General features: G+C 47.7%; 1 protein-coding gene and 1 long non-coding RNA gene across 2 annotated transcripts in view; one reads left to right on the top strand and one right to left on the bottom strand.

Moving 5' to 3' along the window:
* Positions 1 to 3351: 3351 nt before the first annotated feature.
* LOC115942031 (uncharacterized) lies at positions 3352 to 11939 on the bottom strand. The gene is made up of 2 exons (XR_004076689.2): positions 11706 to 11939; positions 3352 to 7526 (listed from the first exon to the last, which is right to left on the bottom strand). It is a non-coding gene; the product is annotated as an uncharacterized LOC115942031 (long non-coding RNA).
* Positions 11940 to 12116: 177 nt separating this feature from the next.
* Positions 12117 to 12803, top strand: part of VLDLR (very low density lipoprotein receptor) — a 29952-nt gene continuing 29265 nt past the window's right edge. The window contains exon 1 of the mRNA XM_081802797.1: positions 12117 to 12803. This exon is cut by the window's right edge and continues 8 nt beyond it. Within this exon, the coding sequence (XP_081658923.1) occupies positions 12745 to 12803 (59 nt within the window). The 5' untranslated portion in view covers positions 12117 to 12744.

Raw genomic sequence — 12803 nt, 5'->3', positions numbered from 1 at the left:
AGAGCTAACCCAGATCTGTGAGCACATGCAGCTCCATGAGTGAGAATGGCTGTGGGCTTCTGGGCCCCAGAAACTGGTGCTCAGGACCACGAACCGGAGCATCTCCAGGCTGCAGGCATAGGACAGACATGCACCCCCAGGGCCTATCCATCAGAGCTCATACCTTAAGAATGGTGTATGTTGCCTTTCATCTGTATCACTGAACGAATAGCACAGATCACATGCAGTGGTTAAAACTACACACAGCGGTAGCCTACGGTTAACTTCTTTCCATGGAGCCATTTTAGTGCAAGACAGGTGTGTCGTGTCCAGTCCCAGACTCTTCGATGCCAAGTTACACAAGGATTCCAGTATAAAGTGTCACGTCTAGGAGAGGCCCATGCTACGTGTTCCAAAGGACAGAACTTTATGAAGGCTTCAAATGTGTTGGGTCTGAGTTCTGATTCCAGTAGGAATTTCAGAAGGTTATAGGAGGTGTAATCACAGGGTATAGATTATCCTCATTAACCACCTAAGGGCCCTTCAAATGTGTACATGTTGCAGCCTCCTAGTTGTGTGGGTTCCATGGCTGTGACCCCCCAAATTATAGGAATGTCAATGCAGTTGAAGAGACTGGACGGAGTCCTAAAAGTTTAAGAATACCAGAAGGAAGGAAAAGTTACATGGTGAACACATAGGAAGGCTTTATGATCCTCAACCTTCTCGGGTATGACATGTACATAATGGCAAAATTTTCATATACTCCTTCCCATGTGATACTACCAACCAGTGTCAAAGGTAAGCTGTGAGATAACACATGACTGTAGCAGGGTGTTCTGAGTAGGAAGAGGGGGTGATGAGCTCACAGAGATGGGTGGGGGGCAGGAGGCTCCAAGTGTCCAGCCTAAGGGGCCTAGCCTGTGGAAAGAAAGACAGTGGCAATTTCTCAACAAGTGTCATATGTACAACAGGGAAAGCTGAGAGGATGAATTTGGCAGTCCAGTTACAAATAAATGCCACAAGCCCAATGCAAATAAAGAAAAGATTCCCACCACACCCCCAAGAAGAATTTTTTTTTTTTTAATTAAACAAGGGAGTATTCGGGGTGAAAACCACAAAGAGCCCTTCAAAAATCCAGATCACCACATGAAAAGGCAGAGTCAGCTTGCTGCTGAGGTTGTAAACCCAGCACGCACACTTGCCAAGTCTAGACGCAGGACAGGTATTTATAGCTGAGCAAGATTTAAATGGCCAGTAACATTTCCTTCCAGAGACAGTTTGGTGATTAAGAAAATCAAGATGCTAACGGAACAGCTACTCTACCTGACAGGGAACAGACCTGTTAGCGGAAATAGACAAACTACTGCCATTTCACATCAGAGTCCAAGGAAATGGGAAGAGAATTGACCTGACTGGTAAATAGTTCCTGTTTTCACCTTCAATTTCCAAATAATCCTTGTTGCAATATTTCCGATAATTCCTCCAGCGAATCTTCCCCTGAAGTGGACTTGATTTCAGGAAACACTATGAGAGCCACAAGGCACAGTTCCATTTCTCTTCATAGTCTATGAATTATCTCCCGTGGGCAGAACCTGCTGAGATTTCTTGAGAGAGCCATTCAGGAGGCAGGCGGAGATCAGATCAACGGGGCGGAGTGAAAAAAAGGAAAAGCAGCAACTTGATTGGCTGTGATTAAAATTTCCTGGCAAAGACAGAAAACAGGACTTTACTTGCCACAAATTATAACTCCTGGTTTGTTTGTTTTTTCTCCTTCAAGTTATTAAGAGAATTTCTCACTGCTGCACTCTGCCACAAGATCCTAATCAAAACAACACAGGGAGATAAAATGTTTTCGTTTCTCTTTCCAATGACTCTCCCCTAAGACTCCGGGTTTTGCCTGCCAGTGATAACACAGATACTACTTGGTATCTCTCGTTTTGTTCTGTTGTTTTGCTTTTGTCTGGCTCAAAAAAAAAAAAAGTTCATGGCCACTGGGGAGAAAAGAAGGAGAAACTATAAAAATGTTCAGTGTGCCTTTTTAAAGCCTGTGATGTAGAGTTCCTCAAGAGACCTACTTAGGTGGAGGCATCTCGCCACCTTTAGTGTGGATGCCCATCTTTCTGTATGTGAGATTTTTAACTCAAACAACCTGGGGACACTCACTTTAACTCAGAACGCTGATCTGTTCGCGAGCTCCTCCAGACTGCTGCAGGGGGATTATCCTCCTGAGCGTGGGTTCGCAGTCTCCTCCGGGGTGTAATGATGTCATGTTTGCCGAGTGCTTTGAAACTTCTCAGAAGAAAGGCAGTGCACAAAGTCAAGACATTCTTCACACACTATGTAAGACAGAGCCTTCATTTTTTCTGTTTCATATTTAGAAAACTGCCCCTCTAGCCAGGCTATGCTATAAAAGGAAGAGAAGATCTTCCGTGACCTTCCCAGATTTTCTCTTGAGTGTTCTGAATAGTCTTTATGCCAACCAGCCCTCTCTCCCTCGCCTCTTTGTTCTTTCTTGGCATCTTTGGCAAAGCCAAGAGAGCAATGAAGAAATGTAAAGAGACAAAACTAAACCACCCTCCGTCCTCTCTGCAGTCACTTCTTCCCAGAAAGTTGCCTCTCCAGAGTTCACCAAGAGAACCGAAAGAACCAGATCAAAAGATCTGTTCGTATATTCATTCCAATTCCATTTCACAAACATGGCAGGCCTTCTAAGTATTTAAACCATAATTTTTACCCTTCAAGGTGCTTACTTCTGATGACAGGAAAGGAGTAAGTTTTGATTGCAGAGAAGGGCGTTGGTGATACTGGGGTGTTCGTGTTAAGGTGAAAGGTGAGATTAGATCTAGTGCAAATCTTGGGTATGCCTCTTCTCCCAAACCCCCTTATCCCAATTCCAGTACTATCCACCTCTCCATCTCTATCTATAAAAGACCTCTGATCTTTGCTTCCAAATGGCCTTCCATTATCTTCTTCCCAAAGCAAAGCCAAGTCAATTTAGGAACAAGCTCTGATTGGGGTCATTAGCCATCCATCATCCTTCCATTTGGGTCAGTAACCAAGAACCACCCCTCACCTCCAGAAGGAAGCCCCTCCCAAAGGGTGAAGCTTTATATTTCCTTCACGTGCAAGAATTGTCCACCCAGAAAAACCATCAGACCCAGCCCAGAAAACTGCTGTAATAAACACACCTTTGGAGAGAGTTCCATTTCTCCTGGATCAGGGGAAATAATTCTTAAGATCTCAAAAGAGAATTCTCATTTCTAGGAGGTGCTAATTCTAGTCCCACCGTGGTTAGCACAACTGCAACCTGTGCTTTGGGATCCTATCAGATGATCAGATGAAATCACTATTCATTTTGTTCAAAAACACACCTTCTCTCCCACACAATTTATTCAAGGGTTCCTTTAAGATTTCAGCGGAAGATCCAGCTTCTGCTGGAAGTGCTTCTCCAATTACAATGGAATCCCCTTAACTCTTGGATCTGTCTACCCATTTATTCCCGACTTCTGACTCCAGGAATCATTAAGTGGTCTTTCCTCTCTTAGATGGCAAACTCTGTCATGCCTCATAATTGAGTGGGCACTCGATAAATGAAGGCTATAGTGCTCTGAGGAATAATACACTTCCTGTTGGCAGCAAATCCGGGAGAAACTTCCTTAGAAGAAAGCACTGTCAATTACCACTTAACAAGCCTGAATTTTGGCTCCCAGAGAAAAAGCAAACCAAACAGTAACAACTCACCCCCTACAGTAGCCACATCGCTATCTGGCCCCTGTCCTCCAGTCACCTGGCAAGTGGCTGGCCCCATAGCAGGTCCTTGTTGGTAGACTGACTCATAAAAGCAGGAGAATGGTGATACGTAATCCATCACTGATATAGGTAGACGCCAGCTAGGTGCCTGACCGTCTGGCTCTGCGGAGCTTCTGACCTCCTGTGGTCCTCGGCTCTCTTACAGCTGGCGCATCTAGATGCGATGAGAGATGTCAGGCTGGGAGCAGGATGCACAGAGAGGACAGGGAGGCCGTTCTGGAACACTGGCAGGGGATTCACCTCTTTCTTCTGCTGCAGCCACCCCAACTTCCCCGTCTCCCCGAGGGTGAAGCTTCTTCCAACTCGACTACACAGCCTTCCTTCTACGCTACCCTGGGCCAGGCTAGAGCTCCACGCTTGACACCAAGTGATTCACAATTAGAATGCCAGTCACCCAGGAAGTTCACGCCCAGGCCCCATTTCCAAACTTTGTCATCGAATTGGTCTAGAGTCCAACTTCAGTGTGGATATTCTGGAAAGCTCTCCAGGGGATCCGAATGGGCAGGCAGGGCGCAGGCCCGCTGACCTCCTTCATTCCAACCCCTCGGCCCGGACCTGCAATCCCTCGGTCTTTTACAGGGAGTGCTGCTGATAACAACAACAATCAATATCACATTTAATAATAGTACCTCACAATTCCTGAGCATTTATTCTAGGCCAGGCACTGTTCCAAGTGCTTTACTCCTACGAATGCACTGAATTCTCATAAGAAGTGAGTGCATTTGTCATTCTTACGTTTCAGGTGAAAACACTGAGGCATAAGGAGAGGTTAAACAATTGGCCTAAAACTTCATAGCTAGTAGGTGGCAGTAGGAACCCAGCAAGACTGTCTCCAGCACCTTCTCTGTTAACCATTAACCTACACTGCCTCTCTGTATTCAATGCACAAAGGTTTTCAGCTTCCACAGGGGTGCCCTCTGGATCCTGTATGGATGTAACCATCTCCTCAGATAACCATATTTCTGAATACACATATCTGCTCCCACTATCCCCTTAGCAAAAACCTTCTATGGCTTACTAACTGCTCGTGGGATAAAAATCCAAACAACATACAAATATACCTTCCTCGACTGGACTGGGCTACCCCCCTGGTATCTCCTCCCACCTTCACCCACTCTACCCTCCAACAACTCCGAAGGACTAGCAGTCCCTTCCATCCACCACAGAACCCTTGAGAACCAGGACTGCCCCCGCCACACTCTAGATACGGTTGTTATCGGCATTCGTACTGCTCATGAGTGTGTTTCTGAAACGATTTAGAGATGCAAAGACAAAACCTCCCCAAAGAGCCAGGTGGGAAGGAAGCATATTCATTTAGAAACTCAGCCCTTCAAGGGTGCGACCAGCAGTCTAACATGAATTTAAACCATACCTATAACAAGAAAACATTGGATACATCAACTCTCCACCTTCACAAAACCAAAAGCTTAAAAATGGAATTATCATGATGAGATGATATACGCTTACGGACCTTGCTGCATTACTCATAACTTGCAGATAAAATTCTTACGTCCTATTAAGCACTTACACTTAGCTGGCTCAGTAGGTGCCACAAAGCCCCCATTTCCTTAGAAACTCCCATTGTTAGAGTGTTTTAAACACTACAGCACTACATTCCAAGACCTCCTATAAATTGCAGTTACGGCGAATGAGAACAATCCAGTTTGGGGCCAGAATCTTAGGAATTAGTTCTCAAGAGTTCCTGGAAAATAGGGGCGCCTGGGTGGCTCAGTCGTTAAGCGTCTGCCTTCGGCTCAGGTCATGATCCCAGGGTCCTGGGATCGAGCCCCACATCGGGCTCCCTGCTCCGCAGGAAGCCTGCTTCTCCCTCTCCCACTCCCCCTGCTTGTGTTCCCTCTCTCGCTGTGTTTCTCTCTGTCAAATAAATAAATAAAATCTTAAAAAAAAAAAAAAAAAGAGTTCCTGGAAAATAAAGTGAAACTGGTCCAGCACTTCACTCCTTCATTGAAAAACGGGTAAAGCAAAACCCAACACTTTGCAAAATACAGGCCACCCATGAGTGCACAATGCAACTGGACTGTGGATGTCCTATATTGGTCTACTTCAATTTAAATGTAAACTACTTGTGGTTCGCTCTCCTTTTCCCAGGTCTATAAATCTCCCCACTACCCTCTGATCCCGCATTCGCATCTGTTTTTCTACTGGACAAGACCCAGTTTGTGCTTTCTTTGTTCAGAGAGAGAACATCTTTCTATTGGGCCACCTAGGTTCCAAATCACGTCCCCTGACCTTACTCATTAGGTGCTACACATTACAGAATCACTTGACTTCTCAGTCTAGCTCAGGATGTCTCAACCACGGCCCCAGTGACGTTTTGGACCAGACAGATCATTCTTTGTTGTAGGGGCCTGTTCTGTGTTCTGTAAGCTTTTGGTTTAACAGCAGCCCTGGGCTCTACCCCCTGCATGTCAGTCGTACCTGTCCCGGGAGGGGTCTCCAGACATTGCCAAACATTCCCCAAGGGCAGGATCACTCCCAGTCGGAACCACTGGTCTAGCCTCACACACAACCCATTTTGGAGTTTCACTCCCGCTGTAAACGCTTTCCCGTGTTTGGCCACGTTTTTTTTTTTTTCCTTTCTGAAATTGTTCAAAAGCAGCCTGCAAAAACAGTCTCTGGCCTTGGGATCTCTAAGGTGGTTTTCTCAGAATGTAACCCTCAGTAGGGGCTCGTTTGTATTGAGTCCATATCGAGCTGATTTCGGTCGAGGTCGGGGCGCGGAGTTGAGAACTTGGCCACGACTCACAAGAAAGCAGCTGTTAGGACAGGCCTTCCTAGTACCTGCATTCCTTTTGTGAATCGCCTCCGGGAGGGGAGGGGCAGGTTACTTCCGCTGGAAGATCACACATGGAGTTTTGCCTAACACCTTAGAGTAAGCACCCTACATCCCCCAAGGGGCCACCTCTCCCAGTCAGTTACTTGTTAGTAACAGAAAACTCAATCCAAACTGACGTACCCAACAAGGAGAATTTATTGGCTCAGGTAAGTGAGAAGGCCTACAGAACCAGCACTTGCGGGAGAAGCCGACCTCCAGGTGGGCTGAAGGTCAAGTTTGGGTGCCATCTCTCCGAGTCTCTCAACGTCCACTTCTCTAGGACTCCGTTGGTCTTCAAATCGGCTTCTGTTGTTGTGGTACAATCACTGTACGAGTTCTGGTCCAAGGTCCATATAGCACATTGCTTCCAAGAGGGTGCCTTTCTAATGAAGCAGAAGTCCTGAGCGTCATTGTAACCGGACAGACCTGAGTCATAGGCTTAGGGCTGGAGCATCCCATCCATGTGGCCAGGACAAGGCCCCGGGCCGATGGGTTGAGGCCCTCGAATCAGTCACAGAGGCTGAGGGAGGAAAGTTATGCTGATGGGTTTAGAACGGTGCTTCTCAAAGTGTGTTCCCTCACCAGCGGCATTAGCATCATCTGGGCACTTGTTATAAATACAGATCTTCAGGCCCCACCCCGGATTTGCTGAATCAGGACCTCTGGGGTGGGGCCCAGCCATCCCTGTTTGAATAAGGCCTCCAGGTGCTTCGGATGGAAGCTGAAGTCTGTGGCCGCTGGTTGAGACCCCATCAGGCCCTCCCCACGGAGCCTGGAGTGGGGTGAACCTGATGCACTTCACTGGGCTGTCACACCATCAAAAAAGGATACAGCGGAGGCCTCAGAAGTTACCAAAGCCTTTAAAAGGGGAAAGTTCATTTCACGTCTTCCCGTGGCACAGCTGCGGGGTAGAAAATGCAGTAATCAGAGCTTCAAACTAGCAACTGGTCTGACGATTACAGGGCTTGAGGCAAAGGAAACATCCAACGTCGCGTTTGCATTTTCTGTGGGTCCTACCCCACTCACCCCGAAGAAACTGGACAAATACACGTATGCGTATTTGAGAAAAGTAAAGCTACTTGGCCATTCAAACCGCATGGAAGAAGACATTCTCTAAGAAAGTTTCTTAATCATGGCTCATCCTAGGAATCAACTGGAGTAAGATTATGTACACAGCCCCTTGGGACAGACACGAGACCCACTGAGCTAGGATCTCCAAGGCAGGAGCTGAGAACCTGCACTTTTTGCAGACACTGCCAGGGAGCTTTATGGATTATGGGTGTTTCTCGAAAACACTGTTCTAAGAGATACATCCAAAGAACTGGGGAGAAAAATCTCAGGAAGGAATTATATGAATATTTCTCAGCTCAAATAACAGTTTCTTTCTCTTATTTACCTGTTCCCCTCACTACCAGAGCCCCCTAATTGTTTTTCCTCTCGACTTACCTGCTTCCCAACTCCATCAGTCTCCATACCACTGCCAGAGGGAACGTTCTAGAACGCACTGGCTATCAGGGCCCCAGTCAAAACTCATCACAACCATGGCTTCCTCCAGGGAAGAGAACTAGATGTGTTCCCAGGGAAGGACTCAGCTGGGTGTTACTGCCAATATTCTATTACTTGGAGGCAGCAGTGGACTCATAGATATATATATATATTTATTTATTTATTTACAGAAGTAAATTAGCAAATAAAGAGAGCCATAACTGTACTAATTATAGCAATGTCAATACAATTCTGGGCCCTGAGGATAAAACTAAATACATTTTTTTAAAGTAAAGAAATAGAATATGTCAATATCTCCGGGTATTCAGAGTATGCTTTTAAAAATTCTTTTTCGGGATGCCTGGGTGGCTCAGTCAGTTAAGCATCTGCCTTCAGCTCAGGTCATGATCCCAGAGTCCTGGGATCGAATACTGCATTGGGATCCTTGCTCAGCAGAGCCTGCTTCTCCCTCTGCCTGCAACCCGCCCCCCCCCGTTTGTGTTCTCTCTCTTTCTAATAAATAAAATCTTTAAAAATTCTTTTTCTCTGCATTTTATAATTATTCCTTTGTGAATCACATAATTTAATAAATTTTTTAAAATTAAAAAAAAAAAGTCCATCACCAGTCCTCGCCATGGCCTACAGGATGAAGGCAAAGTGTCGCTATGACATACAGATCTCCACATAATCCAATCCCCACCTCTCCTCCTTAGCCTTCTTCCCCACCATTAGCCTACTTGAAACTCACACTTGAAACATTCTGCATCTCTTGCATTTCCTTGAATACTTGATACTCTTTTGCCTCTGTTCTCTCTGCTCACGGCTGCTTTTCCTTCCCCATTCACCCAGTGCATCAGCCAGGTTAATGCCACATCAGGCTGAGGTAACAAAATCCCAGTAGATGAACACAACACAGATTTATTTTGCACTCACTCTGTGTTAAGAGGCTACAAGCCGTTTTGGTTTTTTTTAATTCTCCAAAGACCCAGGTAGTAAATATTTTAGGCCTTGTGAGCAACATATGGTTTCTGCTACATATTTTTCTTCTTTGTTTTGTTCATTTGTTGTTTTTTGGGTGGGGTTTGTGTGTGTGTGTGTGTGTGTGCGCGCGCGTGTGCAATCTTTTAAAAAACGTAAAAACCATTCTTATATTCACAGGCCATCCAAAAACAGGCCACTGGCCATTGGCTGACCTCTACTCTATATGACCATTGCCAGATACACGTAGACAGCAGAGAATTACTCATGTAGTCATTCACACTGGGTTCATGAAGCAATCAGATCTTGCATGTTTCTTGTCATTAGACAGCAGACAAAAAGCGAGGCTCTTATTCAAGTAATTAAATGCTCCAGTCTGCAAATGGCACCCTGCGACTTCTCACAAATAACTGCCCCAAATTCGTCCTTCAGTCCCACCCAACCATAAAGGGGCCGGAAAGTGCAACCCTACCGTGTGCCCAGCAGTAATAAGAACTGACATTACTTGGTCAAAATGATGACTCTACTCAGCTCAGAGTCAACTGTCCTGGAAAGCGTTTTCTGACGCCATAACTCCCCAGCCAGATTAACTACCCTTCCCCTATAATCTTATAGCACCTTGAACATCCCTTGGGCTGTGCTGTTTCTCTGCCTCCCCCCCCACCCCGTTCCTGAGCTTCCTCTGGTTGGCATCTCCCTATGCCCACTGCATAGCACAGTGCCGACCTCCCAGGGATGTTCAAAGCATGTTGCCTCAACAAAGAAATAAAAGTGGTGGACTGTGGGAGTGAATGGTTGCCTCTGCATCTACCTGAAGGCTTCTAAATCTAGCATTGTCAACTTTCTGAAACCAGTTGGTTCAACCACACCTGTCTCCACTCATGATAAATTTCTCATTTTGGTTATTTGGTTATTTTCTGTATTCATTAGGTCCATTTCTTCTTATAACTGTTTTCTTCTATCAATGCTTTGCAGAGAGCTGGTCCCTGAGGCCACAGAGCACTCGGACTCTATGTGGCTTAGTTTTGTTTTTAGTTTACAGGTCAGAGGGCAGGCACAGAGAGGCACAGTGATTTTCCTAAGTTACACAGCCAATCAGAGGTCCAGCTAAAAGTTATGCTTCGATTAAACAATAAAGCTACCAGATTGAACACAGAGCCTCAGCTAAGTTCACCAACAATTTATTTATATCCCTAGGAGAGGCAGAAAGCATAGTACATGTTCATCAACTGTAAATCTATTATACCATACCAGGGTTTAGCTTGTAGTACCCAGGCATTTATCTCTGAGAAAAATATTAAACACAAGCCACATGGACTGTTTATCAACACTGTGCTTTTTCATATTGATTCCACTCATCCCTCTACCACCTTTCCTCGTCTGTAAAGTGACACAGCTCATTCTCAGATGGTCTTTCAGAATCCTGAGAATATTGAAGATGATGTGCCCTGGAGGTTTTACCATCGCACCTTAAAGCCTGTTAGGTGAACAACACCTGCATGCATTTTCACTACTAAACGGCGTAAGGCAAATCTGAATTCAATTTCACATGCAACATGTGCATGGCTGCTGCAGTTGGTATCAAATGTACAATCACAGAGCGGGCAAAACGGTGTTCGAAATGAGCTCTAGTCTAACACTCCACCCACATACACAGCGTGAAGCCCCTTAATGCTTATCAGTCACAATCCTGATATCCTCTGGCCCCACCAAAGTGTATCCTGATCTGCAATTTTCCTTTTCTTGCCATCTCCTGGATACAGTAAGTTCCTAATAAATATCCCCTCTGATGGCTAGCCTTGACAAATGCCTAGAAGAACCAGGGCAAAGAGAATACAGCTAAGCAGTGCCCACCACATCTCAGATCACCAGGAGAACACCGCTAGAACGTGGTCCTACTGAAACCTGCAAAGTTTGGGTCATTCGATATGAAAATTAAAAAAAAAGAGAAAAAGGAAAAGAATAACTTTTTTAAAAATATGTAAACCGTTTATTGAAGGAGAAACAGCTCAGTGTGTCCTTCAACTCTTGTTAAGTGCTAAATAGACCACAGGAGACAATGCACCTCAACGAAGGGAAAGTGTGCAAGAAAACTGAAGTAAACACACACACACACAAAACAAATTATAGGCTCAGGTCCTGCCAGGCACAAAACAAGAATCAATCCTTAATAGGAATCTTGCCTCTACTTCCTTTTTTCCTTAAGCCTTATAATTAACTGTTACAAAGTGTATCAAGAAGAACAAACCTAGGTTCCCCTCCCCCCAAACAAGAAAAGGTTAAGCTTTTAATTACAGGCCCTCAAACTATCATTTTGTGCAATTAGCAATTAACTATAATGGTCGATGAGAGAATGCAGGGCTGCACTAGCAATTTCCCTCCTCCCAGGCTGGGTTATTTTAGTCCCGTTCTATGACAGAGAACCAACCACAAACGCACGCACCCTCACAAACACTCTCTCATTTAAAAGCACATGTAATTTTTAGCGAAGACGGCACCTCGGCCTGCGATTGAGACAGGCACCGGAACCCCTCCTCGGAGCAGCCCGAACGTTTCGAGCCTGTCCACTCCATCACTTTCAGGTGGAGGGAGGAGGCCTGAGGAAGACGCTACCTACCAGCCTTACAGTACCAGCCTCTCTGGGGCGCAGGAGAGGGTGGCTGAGAGAGAGAGACAGAGATGCTTGTGGCCTTTGGCAGCCGCAGGTCCCCCCGGGCCGCCGGCCCCGTTAGCGAGCGGGCGCTGGCAACGGCGGCTGTCGTTTGCATCAGCGCTCGCTGCCGCTGCTCCTTGCGGCCGCTGCATTTGCAGTCGGCGGCCGCCGGGACCGTACGGTAATGACTGTAGGGAGCGCGCCGCTGCGGCGGCGGCGGCAGGTTCCCTAGATCAGGAAATTAGGGCAGGCACCGGGGATTGGAGGCGAGGGCGGCGCGCGAGCCAACCAGCGGCCGCCCCGGGCCCCCGTGAGCCCCGGGCGGACGCGCGGAGCAGCCGGGCCCCGGGAGCAGTCCGGCTGGCAGCGGCGGCCACGGCCACGGCCACGGCCACTCACGCACGCACACACACTCGCACACCCCCTGCGCAGGCACCTGGCTGCCCAGAGCTTGTAAGAGCAGCGCGTCGAGGGGAAAGGAGGGCTGAAGCCGCCGCTCCCCCCACCCCCCACCCCCGCACACACACCCCTCGCTGACCACTCCCCCTCCTGCCCCCTCCTCGCTGCTCACCCCGCGCTCCTGCAGCCGCCAGTGTGGGTGCTCCGCGGCCGGCTCCGCTCTCTTCTGCCTTCTCCTCTGCTCTCGGCTCCCCACCCCCTCCCCTCCCGAACCCTCCCCTCCTCTTCCCTCCCCTCCTCTGCAGCGCCTGCATTATTTTCTGCCCGCAGGCTCGGCTTGCACTGCTGCTGCAGCCCGGGGAGGTGGGTGGGTTGGCTGGTGGGGAGGAGATTGTGCAAGTTGTAGGGGAGGGGGTGCCCTCTTCTTCCCCGCTCCCTTTCCCCCTTTCTAACTCCTTTCCCTCCTCGTCCCCCTCCCCCCTCCCCGCCCCCACCTCCTACCTCCTTTGCGAAGGGCTGGTAACTTGTTGTGCGGAGCGAGCGAGCGGGCGGCGGCGGCGGCGGCGGCGGCGGCGGCGGCAACGGCACCATCCAGGCGGGCACCATGGGCACGTCCGCGCGCTGGGCGCTCTGGCTGCTGCTCGCGCTGTGCTGGGCGCCCCG

Source organism: Leptonychotes weddellii, chromosome 14 (genome assembly GCF_054177405.1).
Source record: "Leptonychotes weddellii isolate Sample4059 chromosome 14, ASM5417740v2, whole genome shotgun sequence".
NCBI classification, from domain to species: domain Eukaryota; kingdom Metazoa; phylum Chordata; class Mammalia; order Carnivora; family Phocidae; genus Leptonychotes; species Leptonychotes weddellii.
This window is presented reverse-complemented; position numbering and strand designations above follow the sequence as displayed.